The 18,786-nt window shown below is 48.0% G+C and overlaps 1 protein-coding gene across 1 annotated transcript; it reads right to left on the bottom strand.

The window, feature by feature from the left end:
• On the bottom strand, positions 1-7,378 carry PLA2G2D (phospholipase A2 group IID). The gene is made up of 4 exons (XM_077151032.1): positions 7,268-7,378; positions 3,621-3,765; positions 2,860-2,966; positions 1-1,509 (listed from the first exon to the last, which is right to left on the bottom strand). The coding sequence occupies exons 1-4, from the start codon at positions 7,350-7,352 to the stop codon at positions 1,364-1,366; spliced, it is 483 nt and encodes a 160-aa protein (XP_077007147.1). The 5' UTR covers positions 7,353-7,378; the 3' UTR covers positions 1-1,363.
• Between the last annotated feature and the right edge of the window lie 11,408 nt (positions 7,379-18,786).

Genomic DNA, 18,786 nt, shown 5'->3' with positions numbered 1-18,786 from the left:
CTAGACACAGAGCCTGAGGCGAGGATCTCGTGCAAGTGATTTACTTAGGGGACGTCCTTGAGAGAAACATTTAAGGGAATGAGGAGCTCAGGGTTGAGGGGGTAGGAAAAGCCAAACACAGAACTGGCCCCTGGAGAAGGCTGGCCTCGGCGTGACCCCATGGGGGACTCTGGGGCAGGCAGTGCCCCTCACAGAGGGCCCTGCGCAGAGACAAGGGGACTGGGCAACACGCCCTCTAACAGTCAGTCATTGGCTACAGGTGTCCCCCTGGAGGGGTGGCAGGGTAGCTCCCTGTAGTCAAGGACAACCCTTAGGAGGGGGCAACAGGAGTGCACACACGTAGCAGCCAACACAGGGCTTCGTGATCCAGGAGGGTCCCTGGGTGGGGTCCCGCCAACATCCTCAGCCACCTCCACCTCCTCAGGTGCTGGCGCCCAGGCAGTGTGAAGACATCCTGCCCCGTGGGCTCTCCTTTGGGGCTACTTTCTGACCCACACGCCCTAAGTGAGCTTCTATTATGTGGGGGAGGAGAGGAGAGGAGAGTGAGGCGGACGTGGCCCCATCGTCCAGAGGCTCCCATCGGAGGAGACCGAAGAAGTCTGTGCAACTATATACCACCAAGGGACACTCAGTAAGGGCCAGGTAAGGGCCACGGGAGGTTGGAGGAGGGAGGGAGCCCTTGCGCCAGGGGAGCCTTCTGGCAGGAAGTGCCGTTGGACCCCAAGCAGCCTGGGGAGGGCCTGCTCACATGGAGATGGCAGGAGGCCCAGTTTATGCCAGGCAGGGAAAGCAGGATGGGAGAACAGGCCTGGAGACAAATGGGCGATGCGCTTGTGGGCCTGGGTGCCCCGAGAACGAACAGGTCCCATGGCCCAGTCCTGCCCTCAAGGGACACTTGCTGAGCCCGTCTCCGTCCTGGGCACTGCTTTGGGCACCAGGGATGTGACCGAGACCAAGGCCATCCTGGGTGCCCCCCACAAGGGTCTCCAAGCCTCAGTGGGGAGATGGGCACAGGGCCAGACCATGCAGGCATGAGGAGGAGCTCGTGCCACGGACCGCCCCAGGTTTTAGGAGGGTGAGTAATGTGGACAGAAAGATCAAAATTGCCCTTTGGAGAGGTCACCGAGGCTGAGCTTGGTGAATGTGGGGAAGGGGATGAGCCTGGGGTCAGGAGGCCAGGGGGTGGCCGTGGCAGGGAGCCAGGTGTAGCCTTGAGAACCCCCACCCCCAGGTAGCGTTTTAAAGGAGCCCAGCTGGTTCAGGACCAGAGTGGGGGTGTCAGCAATCCTGCCAGCGTGTAGGACTCTAGATGGCCAAGGAACGGGGTGTGGCGCATGGAGACAGATGGGGGGTGGGGAACCCCCTAGCACTCGGGGGTCTGGTCCTTGCAGCAGGGCCTCCAATAGTAGCGCAGGTGCTTCTGGTAGGTGTCCAGGTTGCGCTGCAGGCAGAAGGCCACCTCCTTGTCGCAGGCGCACAGCTGCTTCTCACACCAGCTCCCCCTGGCAGCTGTGGGCAGAGCAGAGGAGGAGCTCGTGTCTGTCCCTTCCTGAGACAGGGCCAGGTGTGCGTCCCGGGGCCTGGAAGGCAGCACAGGCCTTCCCCAGCGATGGCGCAGATGGGCCTAGGCAGGCATCCCAGCTGCTTTGACTCTAGCCATGTGACCTTGGGCACGGGCCATGACCTCCCTGCATGCCATCGCTCCTTGATTTGTTTAATCATCCATTTAGTAAACATTGCTGGGTACCTACTACATGGCGGAGAGCACTGAGCACAGCAGCCATGCCTCCTGCCTAGTGAGGGCTGCATCCCAGCAGGGGACACAGGTGTTAGAGAATCACCAAAGGAAAGTACGGTGCGATGCAGACTCTGGGATCATAAAACAGGGCGACCTGACTCTGTGGAAGAGCCATTTGAGCTGAGATCTTAAGGGTCTGCTCTGCCAAGGGAAAACTGTGGTCAGGAAGGGAATGTTCCAGGCAGGTGGAACAGTATGTGCAAAGGCTCTGAGGCAGGTGGGACGGCCGTGTGCTTCAGTTTCATTGTCCATAAAATGGAGATAATGAGAAGAGCTGTCCCAGGGGGCTGTCATGTGAATTAAATAAAAGTAAGAAGGCAAAGCACTTAGCACCTTTCCTGGGATATAGCAGGAGCTCAGTTGCTGTTGGATATTGTTGTTATGGCTCTTAAGTCCTCAGTAAACAGTGACTGCTGTGATGAGTTTTGTCTGGGTTCTCAACCCTGGACCTGGCACCCATCTCCATACTGGGGCTGTTGGCATGGGCCCTGGGGCCTGGAGACCAGGGTTCGGGCCCAGGCTCTGTCCCTTGCAGCTGTGGGACGTCTGGCAAACACTCCCCATTCGAGTCTTGGTTTCCTCTTCTGTAAAGAGGACGTGGAGTGACACGGCCTCCCCACGTGGGCACTGGTACGAAGGGCAGTAATGATGAAAGTAATACTCATCTCAGTAGCCAGAATCATTTACTGAGCAGATACGATATGAGTGCGTGTGCCATCTGCTTTCGTTTTGATTCTTACAACAGCTTTAAGGGTTATTATCTGAGTATACGGAAGAGGAAACTGAGGTTCAGAGAGGTTAAGCTACGTGCCCAAGGTCACCAGGCTAGTCCGCCTGGCTTTGGCCATGCCTGTTCCTCTGGACCAGGCTGCCTCTGAGGCACTGAGGGGCTGCACAAGGGAGGGGCTGCTCCCTTCCATGGGGCATCTCAGCCTCTTCTCCAGCCCATGAGAACAGAGAGGTCCAGGGGCTTGTGCATTGGCACAGCGCACAAAGGCATGGTGAGTGCCAGAACTCCCCTCCTCCATCTCCACATCCGACCCCAAGGCTGAGGCACTCACAGCACTGGATGTCACCCTGGGAAAAGGTGTATTTGTAATGGTCCATGTAGATGTGGCATTGCTCCTTCTTCAGGCGGTTATAACAGCAGTCATGGACCCTGCAGCACCTGGAGCGGGGGTGACAGAAGGGCAGGGGAGGCCAGGCTCTCAGCAGACTTGGATCTGGCTTCCCCGGCCCCGGAGGAGAAGCCCCCGTGCCCACCCTGGAGGGTCAAGCTGATCAAGAGGGCTAACATGTCCCATGCGCTCACCATGTGCCGGACGCACGCTTAATAAGCACATTCTCTTTTAATCCTCCCCACCATCCTGTGAGGGAGGTAGTGCTATTACCCCCATTTCACAGATGAGGAAAACAAAGCTCAGGGGGTCAAGCCACTTGCCCAAAGTCACACAGCCTGGAAGGGATAGAGCAGAGATGTGTTCTGAGCCTAGCTGGCTCCTTTCCCTTTGGCTTAGTCCCAAACTTTTTGTAAAGATCAAATGAGAAAATGGCAAAGAGAGGTGGGGTATTTTAAAACTGGATGTGCAGTGGGGGGTTGGGGGGGTTGTTACGGTGATGGTGCAAAGGGAAGGCCTTCAGAGACTCTGGGGAACCTTCTAGAAGACTAGTGCTGGGACAGCACAGTGGCGTTCCTAGCAATTACGTGCTCCAATAATATTCACTAAGTGAAAGCACAGGTGGGGAGGAAGGAAGAGGGTCCTGGGACAGGATGTGAGGGGGAATGCTGCCCCAGGTGCGTCCCCGGGTCCTGGGGGGTTACCAGTCCGTGGCGTCTTTGGGTTGGCCTCTGCCGCCCAGTCCGCAATAACAGCCGTAGGGCCAGTAGGAGAAAAAGGCCACCTTCCCCGTCACCTGCCGGACCATCTTGTTCAGGTTTAGGATTCCGCCGTGGGTGGGAATCACACCTGCCCAGCAGCGCAGCCACAAGGAAAGGAGAGAAATCCCAGATGACTGCCTGTGATCTTGGATGATGATGGTAAAGTGCTGACAGCTGCTACTGTGTTAAACTATGACAACAGTTATTAAGGGCTTACCATGTCCCTGGCCCAACAGGTCTTTCCATGTATTAATTGATTGAATCCGTTCTATGAGATGCATACCATTTCTTTTAAAAACAACTTTTTATTTTGGAATAATTCTAGATTTACAGAAAACTTGGAAAGACACTTCAAAGAGTTCCTAATAGCCCTCCCTTACCAGTTTTCTCTAATGTTCTTATCTTACACAATTGTGGTACATTTGTCAAAACTAAGAAGCCAACATTGGTTCAACGAATTTTTATTCCCCACTTTACAGATGAGCCAACTGAGGCTCTGTAACTGGCTGGAAATGGAGGAGCCAGATTTGGAACCCAAGGCAGTCTGGTTCTAGTCTGCGTCTCCGGGCACTGATATCCCACCCTGTGGAAAAGGAGAATTATGCCGACTCACCCTTCTCCCTGGATGCCCAACTTCTAGTTCCCGAGAAACACCTGCCTAGGAAAGAACACCTGACTTCCCTGGGAGGCAGCATGGCTTAGAAACCAATGATTTTCGTGCATATTTTCATTTGGGTCATAATAGCTGCTGGTGGTTAGAATAGATCCTAAGGGGATGTATTTTATTGGGAGGCAGAATACATTATATTGAGTTAAGAGAAATAAAATATTTTAAATCGATGAATTCAGGGGAGTGGTTGGGAGAAACAGACAAGATCAGGGCACTGAAATGTGCATTTTGTGCAACCTCAAGAGAAGATTCAAGAACCCAGAGTACAAGGAAGACCCAGCTGGGGACACCCACCCTCCCACCTCAGCGGAGCCTCCCTACCTCAAATAAATGCTATAGTAATGCAAATGAAGGAAAGGGCAAACAGGATTGAGCCCAGAGAGCTCTAACCAGCTCCACCTTGGGATTTAGGGGTGGGGGGAGTTGGGAGGGATTTGCGTGGTGGACAAATGATGAGCTCACAAGCAGGGGGCCTTGGGCTGTCACTGTAAGTGACTCGGGAGGTGGCTGGAGCAGGCAGGCGTGTTGTACCCCCAGTGGTGCTCAACTTGTGCCTCCACGCCCCCTCCCCTGTCTGCCCTGGTGGCTCCAGCTGTGTGGGATGTTAAAGAGAAACCACCCTGAGGTGGGACTTGACATCCAGGGGTGAAAGTCTCCCTGGTGGCAGAGGAGATGACTCCCAGGGATGAGCCTGGCCCTGGCACTGTGGGATCAACAATGCCATCCTGACCAAAAGGGGGAAAAGAAGGGTAACAAATAAGGTATCAGTGGCTGAGAGAGTTCAGAAAGAGTTGAGAGGCTACTCTGGGTCACTTTTATGCAAGCTTCAGTTAGACATTTCTACCTATCATAACTTGCCAAACCCCAATCAAAACCATTCCAGCCAATCCTAAAGAACACCTAGGGCTTTACATAAGATTCTACAAAGGTTCCATGTACTAGGGTAACTTTTCAGAGACCTACAATGGGTCCTTAGACCAGATAAGTCCTAAAACCCAGAGGGACCAGCCTCTTCAGAACATCAGCTAGTTCTATCCCCCAATCCCATATAAGCCACAGCCCCTTCCAACATATGAAAAAGTTAGAATGGGCATAGCCCAAATATCCCTAAAGAGTGGGAGAAAGATCAAAGGTGATGGTGGAGTTATAGAGAGAAGGTAGGGATTAACAAACAAGTATGATTGCTGAGCCATTATATTGGTATTTGTTTTAGTCTCTAGTACCTTAGAATAGCTAGAAGTGAAAAATCTAAAATTGTGGAATTGTAACCCATACCAAACTCTGAAATCTATTTTACAGCTAATTGTTGCAAGGTGCTTTGAAATGTATTGCTTTCTTGTATATATGTTATTTATCACAAAAAAAAAGGAAAAAAAGGAGGAATGTAAGAGAAGATAGGATTTAATAAATGAGTATGACTGCTGAATCATTATATTGATATTTCTTTTGGTCTCCAGTGTCTTGGAGCAAATAGAAGAAAAACCAAAAAATCGTGGGACTATAAACCGTACCAAAGTTTCAAATCTGTTCTATAACTACTTGTTAAAATGTGCTTGGAAATGTATTGCTTTTTTGTGTATATGTAATATTTCGCAATTTTAAAAAAGTTAAAAAAAAAAAAAAAGAGAGAGAGAGAGAGAAACACTGCGGTGAGGAACGCTTGAGCCCCACTGAAAGCACCCACACCCCACCTGTTACTCCCAGGTACTGATAAGGCACCGATTGCAAAGGGAAGTTCACATCTCTTCTTGCCCATCGGGTGTGCCCTGCCTTTCCCCACCCACTCCCCACCCCCTCAATCCAGCTCTTTCAATTTCGGCTCAGAAACACACCCACTAAACTCACGCCTGAATGAGGCAGTCACCCTTGCCAGGCAAGCAAGACATTCAGCTTTGATTCAGATTGCTTTGGGGTGATCTTATTTCTTATCATTCAACAGCAAGGAAAACCAAGCCTGGGAAACAGCTCAGTCGGTGGGTATGACGGCTTTGTGGAACCGGCCTGTCTTGTCAGCAGCTCCTATCTTAAGAACTTTTCCTGTGCTCGGTTACTACCAAGGGGGCTGGAGACCTCTTCCATGTTCCTTACTGCTGGTATGTTGCTCCCACCTCTTGAGCACATATGTAGGCTAAGCTATGGCTTACTTACTGCTGTAAAACGCTTCTGAACCTACGGTAGAGTCCATGTAACAACCCTGCAAGGGGGCGGTGGCCGTCTGTCCGGTAAGGATAGAGAGGCAGGGCCGGCACGTGAATGCGGAAGCCTCTGTGGATTTTAACTCGACACTACGTCTCTCCTGTGGAACATCTGAGATTTGAATTGTAGCTTGATTGTCTTTTTCCTCATGATTCTCACTGCAACTCGGGAGATGTGTTCTGCTTGAGAATCTGAGAGTCCCAAGACATCATAAAACCACACTTAACAATGCAAAAATGCCAATTTGCAAACAACCCGTTATTACATTTGATCTGTTAGAGAGTGAATGGAAACTGCCTTCACTCCACCAAAGCTCAGTGGAGGCCCTTCCCAGGTCCCAAGGAGATAATGAGCGTGAGTGGGTTCTAAAAACACAGAGTGCTGGCTATATGCAAGGCCACAGGCACAGGAGTGAGCAGCATTTGATGGGCACATCCATTTCTGTAATGAGTACCCAAAGCACCCAGGTGTGAGCCCACTTCCAATCCCTTGCCTCTCACCCTGATCAGCACCGTGGCCCCACATGTCCTGGAAGCCCGGAGCTTCCTAGCTGAGGACTGTCCTAGGGGATGGAAGCCGCTGATGGTTCTTTGTGGGGGTCAGAGGGTTGCAGGACTGGGGCACTGGGGATCAGAGCAGCAGCCCAGCCTAGGAAGGGGCGCCTCAGGTCTGTGCACACCCCACCCCCTTCCTCTCCCAGCTGTGGATCCAACACCCCACTCACCCGCCAGCACCGCCAGCACACACAGCAGGGAAAGCTCCATGATGCTGCCGACAACAGTGAAGGCAGCTGCTGGTGGCCCCTCCATACAAGCCACCCCTTAATAAGATGCACCTCCCAGCCCACCCCAGCCCAGCTCCCTAGAGGCACCATGTGCCCCCCTCTGCTTCCTCTTTTCTTGGTGCTGGGGAATTTTATTATCTTTTTTTTTCTTTTTGATTGCAAAAAAAAAAAAAAAAAAACAGTGTAGAAAGTTTGGTAAATGCAAACGAGAAGAAATTAAAATCACCCCTTGAATCCACTAAGCACCGTTAATATTTTGGTGTATATCCTTCTGTGTCTTATTTCTATGTATATATATAATACAATACAACATAATATAATGTAATGCAAATCCCATACTTTTACCTGGCTAAATTAGGAAAATGTCATATGTAGTACTTTGCAGTCTGTCTTTTCATTTATTGATATGGCTTGAACATATTTCTATGTCATTAAATAATATTCTGCAGTTACATTTTTGAAGGCAGCCTGGTACTTCATACACAGCTGTACTATTCATTTAAGGAATCCCTATTAATGGACGTATGGATTATTTCCAAATCTTGACTATTCTAGACTACACAGTGAAAGGAACCCTTGAGGCTACATCTCAGTGCAGGTCCAGGATTATTTTCATAGGCTCATTTTTAAAGTGGACTTGTTGAGTCAAAGCACATGACAAAATTTGAAGGCAATTAATATGCACCGGCAGTTTGCCCAGTGGGAAGTCTGCCCCCGTTTACACGTGAGAATCCTAATGAGGCAAATGGCGCAGATGCAGCCTAACTGAGAGGAGGTGCTGGCGGCAGGGCACCTGGCAGGCATTACAGAGAGACCGTCTATAGGGGGTGCAAGGGTAGCTCAGTGGTGGAATTCTCGCCTGCCATGCGGGAGACTGGGGTTTGATTCCCCGCCCATGCACTTCCCAAAGAGACAGAGAAACCAATAAAAACAAACAAATAAGAAAAAATTCAACAAAATGGTGCTGCAATAATGGGATACTCACATGGAAAAAGAAAAAGAATGAAATGCAACCCCACCATAGAGCATATAAAAAAAAAAAGGAGAGAGAGAGAGAGAATGTCTACCAAGAAGGCTCCACCAAAAATCCTTCTGGGTTTAATGGAGAGTCTATAAACATAAAATCAGTTTTCTCTGATACTTTTAGATGGCATGTTCAAGAACATCCTGCCCAGGCTCTTCATGGTCACTTAATCAGTTCACCCAAAAAACTGTGCCAGCGAAAGTCACTGTTCCCAGAATGCTGGGAGTTGTTTGTTTGTATTTTTGTTTTTCCTCTCTCTCCCTCTCCTCTCTCTCACTTTTAAATTCTATTTTCATCTTTGTTCCTTGACTTGACCAACCAACTGACGGTCTCATTTGTGAGAAAATAATCTGCATGCAAAATGATGAAACAGCAGACAAATAAGATGTCTGACGATTTCTTGACGTACCTGCATCAGAGGTGCTCAGTGGTCATTCTCAGCTGTGTGGTGGGTTGCCCTAAAAACAACCTTCTGGATCTGGGCTCTTTGATGGGCTGAACAGCTTCCTCCCCGAGCCTTGTCCCCTAGCTGGTATTACTTGTGCAGGAGTAAAAATAGACAGGACCACAGTCCTTCGTTGATTCCAGGAGACCTTCCCTACAGGGAGAGAAGCCATGATGCTGGTGCTGCAAAGAGGCCTTGAAAACCTGGCTGCAAGATGTTCTGGACACCTCCAGGGTCCCAGTGTACATCCCGTAGTGCGGGTTGGGGAGCCAGTGGACCGGGTTCCTTTACTTCCTGCTGGAGGGCCCTGGGAGATTCTTCACCTCCAAGAGCCTCAGTTTCCTCGTTTGTAAAATGGGGATGATACCCTGGCCCTGCCTACTGTGAAGATTGGAGAGACCAGGTCAGGCATACTGCATGGAGTTTCACCCTCTGGAAGCTACCGTCCAGGACCCATGACTCTGAGAGAGTTGGAGAGGTGGAATCCGAGCCCAGACTGCTGGGCTGAAACCTGGCCCTCCCAACATCCCAGCTGCTCAGATCGGAGGAAGTTGCTTAGCTCCATGGCTTTGTTTCTCCTGAATCATCTCCAATGAGATGATACATGAATAGGGCTTGGTCCATAGCTAGAGACCAATAACCATTAGCCATTGTGACTCCTGTCCTTACCCCCTTCACGCTCATCAGAAACAGTACACATAGTACAGTGGACCGATTTGACGTTTGACCAGGGACATGCATATTTGAGAATCTGATGTCTCAAAAAGATAAGAACCAGCTTCTACTTTCAGATGTGCTAAGGGAAAAAACTGGAATTTTAACCCCTGGTCATGATCTGTGTCATGCCTTAGAGTTTGCCACTGACATTCACACCCATTGTTTCATTTCACATCAAGACCATGCGGGGTCAATAGTGCCATACCCCATTTTACAGATCAGGATGTTTTGGTTTGCTAAAGCTGACAAAATGCAATATACCAGGATAAGGGGTTGGGCTTTACAATGGGGATTTATTACCTTAAAAGTTAACAGTTCTGAGGCCATGACAATGTCTAAATCAAGCCATCAACAGGCGATGCTTTTTCCCTGAGGACCAGGGATCCTCAAGGCCCATGGTGATGCCTGTTGGTCTCTCCCTTTTCTCCTGGGCTTCGCTGCTTCCAGTTTCTGGCTTCAGTGGCTTCCTCTCTGTTTCTGCGTGCCCTTCGCTCACGGCTTCTCTGGCTCTTTTCTCTGTTTCTCATCCTCTTATAAAGGACGCCAGTAAGAGGATCAAGACCCACACTGAATGAGGTAGGGTTCCATCTCAGCTAAGTTAAGATTCTACTCACCAAAAGATCCTACTCACAATGGGTCCAGAGCCCACAACAGGCTTAGGCCCAACAGGAAAGGACTAGCTTTAGGAACATGATCTTTTCCGGGGTACATTCAGCTTCAAACCATCATGGGATGAAGTAACAGAGGCTCAGAAAGGTTAAGTGATTTGGCCAAGGTCACACAGCTTGAAGGGGCAGAGCCAGGACGGGCACCTGTCTTCTGAAGTATTCCATTGCTCCTTAAGCTGCAAGACACTGAATTGGAGTGAAAGAGGCAGCAATGAAATCTCTGCAGGGAGGAGGTCAGAGAGAATATTCTAACTGGCCTCAATGGTTTGGGAAATATGGGCACTCTTGAAAAAGTGGGTAACTGGTTTATTGAATAAACCTACCCTCAACAGAGTGCAAGCAGAAAGAACTTGATGGCATCTCTTTAAACTCACTCTGTAGGCTTCATCTTTCCCTTACTCGAGATCAGGGTTGGCAAGCGTTTTCTGCAGAGGGCCAGATAATGAATATTTTCAGCTTTTCAGGCCATCTGGTCCCTGATGCAACTACTCAATTCTGTCCTTGTAGCGTGAAAGCCTCCATACATGGTACATAAATGAGTGAGCGTGGCTCTTTTCCAATCAACTTTTATTTATGGACGCTGAAATTTGAATTTCACATAATTTTCACGTGTCATGAAATATTATTTTTCTTTAGATTTTTTCCAACCATTTAAAAATGTGAAAACCGTTTCTGGCTCTCTGTTGACAAAAATGGGTGATGACCCCGGACCATGCACTTCCCCCCCCACCCAAAAAAAAAAAGACAGGCAGTGGGCTGGATTTGGCCTGTGGGCTGCAGTTTGCTGGCCCTTGCTCTGGAAGAAATTTTGGTTATGTCCCAGACCACTTCCAGGCAGATCCTTAAAAAAATCCCAGGCCAATTCTAATTAAGAACTTCAAGCTCATACCATTTAAAATTGTTCCCTGCTCCCAATCCCTGCTTCAGGCTTGGATGCTCCCAGTGTGGCCTTAGCGGGTGGGGTCCGTGTCTTTTCTTTTTTCAAGCTCACCTGCTCCCCACTTGGAAGCGGCTGTTGGGCCCCTCCAGGGTTGGTTGCAGGGGAGAGCAGATGAGGTCAGCACTCACGTGTAGACAGGGCCAGAGTTTCCATTCAGAGTGGACATTCACATGGACGATTCCCTGCTTTCAGGTGACCAGGCTTCATGTCCTCACCCAGCTGGGAACCCTGGAGAAACTCATGGCTGGTCTTTCGAGTGATGCTGCTAAAACTGCCTGCTAAATTGCAGATACACTCAGTTTGCAAAGCAAAACCAGTCCCACTGATTATTTCCCCAATCGGATTAGGTCAGTTGGGCTGTCCAGGGCCATGGTTCTCAGAGCAGCATCAGCACCACCGGGAAACTTGTTGGAAATGCAAATTCTTGCCACCCCTTCCCAGACCCACTGAAACTCTGGGGTGTGACCCAGCAGTCTGGGTTTGAAAGGCTTTCAAGGTGATTCTGATGCACACTTAAGTTTGAGAAGTGCTGATTTAGGGAACTAACCAGTGGCCTGTGACAGGTGGATTGCTTTCCTTCCTGAGTTGATGGATTGTTTGAAGTCATTCATTGATTGATTCATTCAGCAGCGCCTTATGGAAAGCCAACCTGCGCCATGTGCTGTCCTAGGGTCTGGGATTGCAGATGGAAACAGCAGCCATGGCCCTTGCCCTCAAAGGCTCACAGCCTAGTGAGACAGACTGGCAGGGACAGACCTTCCCACCATCTCATGTGATTATTGGGTTGTTTTAGAGATTTTCTTCCAGAATCATCACTGCAGCAAGACTGATGAATTTGGGGAAAGTTGCTAAGATTTTTTTTCTTTTCTGAGCTTATCTGAAAATGTTTAGGCTCTTTTACATTTTTAAAGCTTAATTAATATTTAAGTATGAAAAAGCTTCATGGTCACTATGGAAAATGTGAAAAATACTGAAAAGCAGAAAGAAGCTCCAAGACCTCAAAGTTGCAGAAATAGTATACTACCAAATAGATGTTTGTTGAATGAATAAATGAACACTCACTGTTACCATGCTGGTAAATTTCTTTCCACTTTTCTCTAAAAACATTTTCAGTATAAATAGGTATTAATTTATTAAAGTTAGACAATATAACCAATAAAAAATAAGGGTAAAACCTCTCATCACCTCACAACCACAGAGAAGTACAGGTTATTATATCCAGAATACCTGTATAAATCAGCCTATGCTCTAAATACTGCTCGGTTACTTGGTTTTTATACTTACCTGCACAGTTGCCATTTTCAGTGCTTTTCATTCCTTTTGAGTAAATCCAGATTTCTTTCCGTGTGAAAGACCTCCTTTAACATTACTTGTGGCACAGGCCAGCTGGTGATGAATTCTTTCAGTTGCGTGTCTGAAAAGTTTTTCTTTCACCTTTTTTTTGTAAGTTATTTTTTGCAAGTTATTTTTTGCTGGGTACTGAATTCTGGGATGACAGTTTTATTCTTTCTGTATTTTAAAGATGTTGCTCTCCTGTGTTCTGACTTGCACTGCTCCCAACCATGAAGTGTTCTGCAATTCTCCATATGTGATGTGTCTTTTTGGTCTGGCTGCTTTTAAGAATTTTTCTTTATCACCTGTTTTAAGCAATTCGATTATGATGTGCTTTGGTGTAGTTTTCTTCATGTTTCTTATGGTTGGGATTCATCTGGAGCATTTCTACTGCTGTTACTTTAAGTTCACTATCTTTCCTTCTGCTTTTAATCCAACCCCCAGTGTAGTTTTCACTTCATATTGTATTTTCATTTCTACAAGTTTGATCTGGGTCTTTTCTACATCTTCCGTGCTTCTACTTAACATGCTCAAGTTTGCGTCTACCTTTTTAAACATGTGGAATATAGTTTTAATGACTGTTTCAATGTCTTTATCTACTCCTTCGGACATCTGAGTAGTTTCTGGGCCTATTGATTGATTTTTTTTTCTTATGAGTCATACTTTCCTGCTTCTTTGCAAGCCTGGTAGATTTTATTGGATGCCAGAGGTAGTTGATTTTGCCTTACTGGGTGCTGGATATTTGTATATTCCTATGACTATCCTTAAGCATTGTTCAGTATGCAATTAAGTTACTTGGGAATCATCTGATCATGTCAAACTTTGTTAGGTGGGACCCGAGCAGCCTTTAGTTGAAGGCTGATTTTCCCCTACTACACAAGGCAATAACCTTGGTGTCCCAGCTATTTTCCACTTTGCCCCCATTGAATTTTGAGATTTTTCCATTCTGGCTCGTGGGGCACAGACTCTTCCTGGCCCCATGCCCTCTCCAGGGATTGCTGCCATGCCTTGGGTAGTGTTCCCACATGCGTGTCATGATCATCGCTCAGCTGAAGACTGGAGAGGACCCTCTGCAGGTCTCTTGCGATCATTCTGTGCAGCTCTCTCCTCTCTAGAACTTTGCTCTGTGAACTCCAGCCACCCCCACCTCCTCCACTCTGGGCTCCATGCCCTCAGTTCAGGGAAACTGGGTCTTCCCCTCTATGCTGAAGCCTGAAAACCCTCTCCAGGCAGTAAGCTGCAACTATAGTAGGTCTCACCTCATTTCCTCCCCACTTCCAGGAGTCACTGTCCTCAATTGCCTGATGTCCAATGTCTGGAAATAATTTTTCATATCTTCTTGGCCATTTTTCAAAATGTTTTGGTCAAAGGGATAAACCTAGTCCCTGTTACTCCATCTTGGCTGGAAAGTAAATGTTACCTGATTTTAAGAAATTTAACAGTGTGCATCATAAATACCATTTTATGTTAATATATAAGCATGCAGCATTTTCATAATAGCTACTGAGCATTTAACCATACTGAGACTCCATAATTAGTTTAACCAAGCTCTTAAGCTGAATGTTTAGATTGTTTCCAACATTTTGCCTTTATAAATGATGCCCACCATGAACAAGTCTGTTTCCTTTGGGCCAGTTTTCTCTTTATTTTGCAGAGTCATAACTGTATAAATATCCATTTGTGTCTCCTTTTTGACTTAATGCTATTTCATCAGCAATTTCCTGGAGGCACTAAACTCTTCATAGCCATGTTTAATAACTACCCCATGTGCCCTCAGTGGACACCCCATCCTTTACTTAACCAGCTCCTAATGGGGACTTTTAGGTCACCGCTTCTCATTTTTTTAAATAACTCCATGATGAACATCTCAAAGTAAGAGCTTTGACTATTTTGATGATTTATTTAGAATAGAGTTCAGGAAGTGAAATTGTTGAATCAGGAGGTGTAGAGGGTTCAATGCATTTTGCTTTCCTCAGAAGTCTGTACACATTTAGAACCCCCCTGCTCATGCCCTCATCAGAACTTCTGAGTTCCCACTGGGCCTGGGAGTTTTTTTTGACACTCGTCAGCAATTCTTTGCTTTGTGATTGTTTTTACTTCTTTGGTAACAGTAGGGAAAACACTTGAGCTCCATAGGCCATTAGCCATCCAGCTCTCCAGGCGGTGAGTGGATGGAAGGGAGAAGGAGCTTAGACTCTGGAGTGGGAATTCTTGGTAATAGTTCCCACTGGCTGAGCCTCTCCCATGTGTCGCGCACAGGGCTGTTATCTCATTTAATTTTCACAGCTGCCTCGGGAAGGAGATATTGCTAGTCTCATTTTACATGTGAGAACACTGGGGCTCAGGGAGAATTAGAAACGTGGCCAGAGTCACAGGGCAGGTCATCAGCAGAGTTTGAATCCAGGTTCAACAGAGCCAGGCACTGTTCTGAGAGCTTTAGCCACGTTAAATGTAGGTAGGTGCTGCCCGATCTGCATTTTGCAGACAGGGCATAGCACACAGGAGCTGCCACACTCTCTCATCATCCAGCCCAGGCAGAGGAAGAACGAGAGGCACGGCAGAGCCTGAAAATCTGCTGCGGCTCCCACCCTGCCCTCCACCTCACTGTGGAACACAAGGCTATGGACCCCCATCTCCTAAGAGACACCTCCGTGGGGTGACACCGCGACTTCTCAGCCCATGGCCGTAAGTCCTTCCCTCCGCCCAGCTGCCCGCATCTCCTTCACCCGGATTCCGTCCATATGAAAACCTGCCAGAGGGCATGGAAGCTAAAGCTCAGAATTACTGAGGGTTTGGAGGAGAAGAGGAAAGACAAAAGGAGCTGGGCTTCTCTAGGTGGAGGAAGAGAAGGGAGGGAGAGACTTGAGATTTGCTTTCATAGGAGGGTAACTCCCTTTTCTCCATTCACACCAAGCCAGAACCAAAGGAACTGGGTTAAGCCACAGGAAACAACCTGGATATCCATCCTAGGATGGATGAATGAACGGTGGTGTAGCCGCCAAGTGAACACAGTGACACGGGTGACTCTCACAATGCAACATCGAATGAAAAAGCCAGACGCACCAAGAGTACAGACTGCGGGATCCCATTTGTGCAAAATTCCAAAACAACCCAAACTAAGCTATGCTTTTACCATTCAGGAGAATCATTTCCCCCTACGGGACTGGTGCCGGGGAAGGGCCGCCAAAGGGGCTCCTGGTGGGAGCTGCTGATGGGTGGGTTTGCATTGGGAAAATTCACCCAGCTGTTGTCTTAGGATTTGTGTATCTTCTTGTATATATGTGATACTTCAGTAGATTTGAATAGAAACAATGATGATGGTGATGATGATGATGGTCAAACAAGCAGATGGGTGCAAACTTCAGCAGGAAGTACTCAAGTGGATAAAATAAATAACTGAGGTCGCAGGGGAGAAAGAAAGCAGCAGCTCTGACGTCTGCTCTGGCTTCAAATTGCAGCTTAATAACTGTGGGAGCCTGACGGTGCTTCTCCATCTCTCTAAGCCTCAGTTTCCCATCTGAAAAATGGGGCTGTTGATGCCAAACCAGCAGGTTTGTTTTCACAAATACAGGTGGCGTGGTGGGCACACAGCAGGCAGGCAAGAAATGCCACGGAAGCTGGTGGGCCCTTCTCCCAGGAGGAAAGAGCTTAAAGTTCTGACTGAGATGAGGGGCTAGGCAAGTTGACCTTCCCCCCACCTCCCCAGGCCAAGAGATTTGTTTCTAAATGACCCAGAGATGGACACACAGTAGGGGATTTCCAGTTTGACTTCTCAGTTCCTTCAGACTGACCTAACCCCTGACTGGTGGCCTCTAGAAATCCCCTCCACCAGCAGCTTTAAGGTCATTGTTGAAGGTTCTTGACCTTTCAGCCCCTGTCCAGCCTCTGCGGCCTTCTCAGCACATCAGGTCGGGAAGCAGCCAAGCTGAGCCTTCACAGGGAAGCTTGGAAGCCAGGCAGCCCCGCAGGCACCCAGCCAGGCTCAGCACATCGTGTGGGGTGCAGTGGGGAGTGAGACAAAGCTCTGCCCGCCAGGAACTCATGTACCTGGGGAAGACCCCACTTTCGAACTGGCTGGAGCCTGGGCTGTGTGATCTCTGGGCTACGTCCACCATATGGGCAGCCTCCTGTTGATTTGGGCAAGTTGGTTTGCACAGATGTGGGTTTATTGGCTGCCTGAGAAGTCAACATGTGGACACCCAAGTATTTGTCGGATGAATTAGGCCGGAGCCCCTTGGAGAGAGAGGCCCCAGGCATCAGCTAACGTCATCCAGAGGGGCTCATTGAGGCACAGAGGGCAAGGGGTGCAAACGTGGTGTAGGATGGAGGTGGAGGCGTGCTGAGCTCTGTGCGGCTCTGAGGTTGAAGGTAAGGTCATCCCTCTGGGTGCCTTGAGCTTTTCAGCTTTGGAGGACTTAGGTCAGCAGCCTGGGGTGACCAGAGCAGAAGACTTTGAGAAACCTGAAGCTCAGAAGATGCCTCAGGAGATTTCCAGAAACAATGTCAAGGCTTTTTGGGAGTGAGGGTGGGAATGGGGAAGTGCTGACTTATGTGGGTGGGCACAAGAAGCCAGTGGCATTTCTTACCGTTAATGAAATCCCGTAAGGACCCACGGCCCTATGATATCTAGTGAAAAGGGTTACAGGTGGTGTGCCGGTTTGAATCTGTTGTGGACCCCGAAAAGCCATGTTCTTTATTCTCATTCAGTATTACTGGGTGGGATCTCTTTGCTTCCATGGAGATGTGACCCACCCAATTGTGAGTTGTACCTTTGGATTAAGTAGTTTACACAGAGATGTGTCTCCACCCATTCAAGGTGGGGTTGCTTACTGGAGTCCTTTAAGAGGGAACCATTTTAGAAAAAGTTTTAGTGCCCACAGAGCCACCTTTAGCAAATTAAAACAGGTGGATACGTTGTTCATGCCACAGGAAATCATGATGCTTTGGTGTGCACAAAGTATTTCATCTCACTCACTCCTCAGATCACAACTTGTATGGGGCGTTTCTCCTGTTTGCAGATGAGGTTAGTGGGGCCCCAACCAGAGCTCACTCTTCTCGCCTGTCTGATTTTTTTCTCAGTGGGCCACAGCCATGAGTCATATGCACAATGGCTGTTAAGAGGACCCAGAGAGCCGTATGAATGGGATGCACGGGAGGGCTGCCTGAAGGAGGTGTGCAACTGTTGGGTCATTGCTCTTTCCTCTGCTCACGCTTTCTCCCTCCCTGCAATATGTACACCATGCACATTCCCTGCTGGTCTCAGGAGCAAGCCTGACCCTCAGGGCGCTGCCTGTAGCTGGGCCCTCCATGTCCTACAGGGCCGAAGACCCATGGCTTCCCAGCTTGCTGCCTCAGTTTCCATCTCAGTAAAATGAGAATAATGACCCTTGGTCTCTCCCTCCTCCAGAATTAACTACTCACTGATTAGGAACTTTTTGGAGAAACGTATGACAAAGCAGGTAAGTTTTGACAAGCGCATGCACCCATAGAACCGCTCCTCCAATCAAAGCACAAAATATTTCCATTACCCCAAAAAGTTCCCTCATGCCCATTGAGGCCAGTTCCACTCCCACCTCTAGCCCCAGGCAAACTTCGATCTGCTTTCTGTCGCTATAAATGAGTTTCGCCTTTTCTAGAACTTCATATAGATGGAATCCTATGGCATGTAGTCTTTTGTGTCTGGCTTCTTTCATGTAGCATAATCCCTTGGCGGCTCATCCATGGTGCTGTGCCTATCGGTCATTCGTTACTTTTTATTGCTGAGCAGTATTTCATTGTACAGAGGTCCACCGCTTGTTTATCCTTTCTCCTACGGACGGGCACTTGAGCTGTTTATAGTTTTGGTCTAATATGAATGATGATGCTCTGACATTGTCCGTAAGTCTTTGCATGGATACATGCTTTCTTTTCTTTTTTGGTAAATATCTAGGAATGGAATGTTTGGGCCATATGCTAGGTATATGTTTAATTTTATAACAAAACTGTTTTCCAAAGCAGTTGTACTGTTGTATATTCCCACCAGCAGTGATGCGGGTTCCAATTGTGTCACATCCTCATTAAAGCTTCGTATGATGAGTTTTAATTTTGGATATTCTAATAGAGGTGCGGTAGAATCCCACTGCAGTTTTAAGTTGCATTTCCCTAATGACTAATGATGCTGAGCCCCTTTAGTCCGTGCTAATTTGCCATCTGCATATCTTTTTGGTGAAGTGTCTGTTTAAATCTTTGGCTTGTTTTTTTTTTTCAGTTGGGTTATTTGTTTTCTTATTATTGAGTTTTGAGCATTTGTTACATGTTCTGGATAGAAGTCCTTCCTCAGATTTATAATTTGCA

This window comes from Tamandua tetradactyla, chromosome 2 (assembly GCF_023851605.1).
Source record: "Tamandua tetradactyla isolate mTamTet1 chromosome 2, mTamTet1.pri, whole genome shotgun sequence".
Lineage (NCBI taxonomy): Eukaryota > Metazoa > Chordata > Mammalia > Pilosa > Myrmecophagidae > Tamandua > Tamandua tetradactyla.
The sequence above is the reverse complement of the archived record's forward strand: the minus strand, read 5'-3'. Positions and strand labels throughout refer to the sequence as shown.

Bases quoted from the DNA above. Each gene is read 5' to 3' on its own strand.
- PLA2G2D (XM_077151032.1), bottom strand. From the start codon at position 7,352: ATGGAGGGGCCACCAGCAGCTGCCTTCACTGTTGTCGGCAGCATCATG. The intron at 3,766-7,267 runs GTGAGTGGGGTG...GCTGCTGGGCAG, and splicing joins TGTGCTGGCGGTGCTGGCGG to GTGTGATTCCCACCCACGGC. The intron at 1,510-2,859 runs GTGAGTGCCTCA...CTCTGCCCACAG, and splicing joins CCAGGGTGACATCCAGTGCT to CTGCCAGGGGGAGCTGGTGT.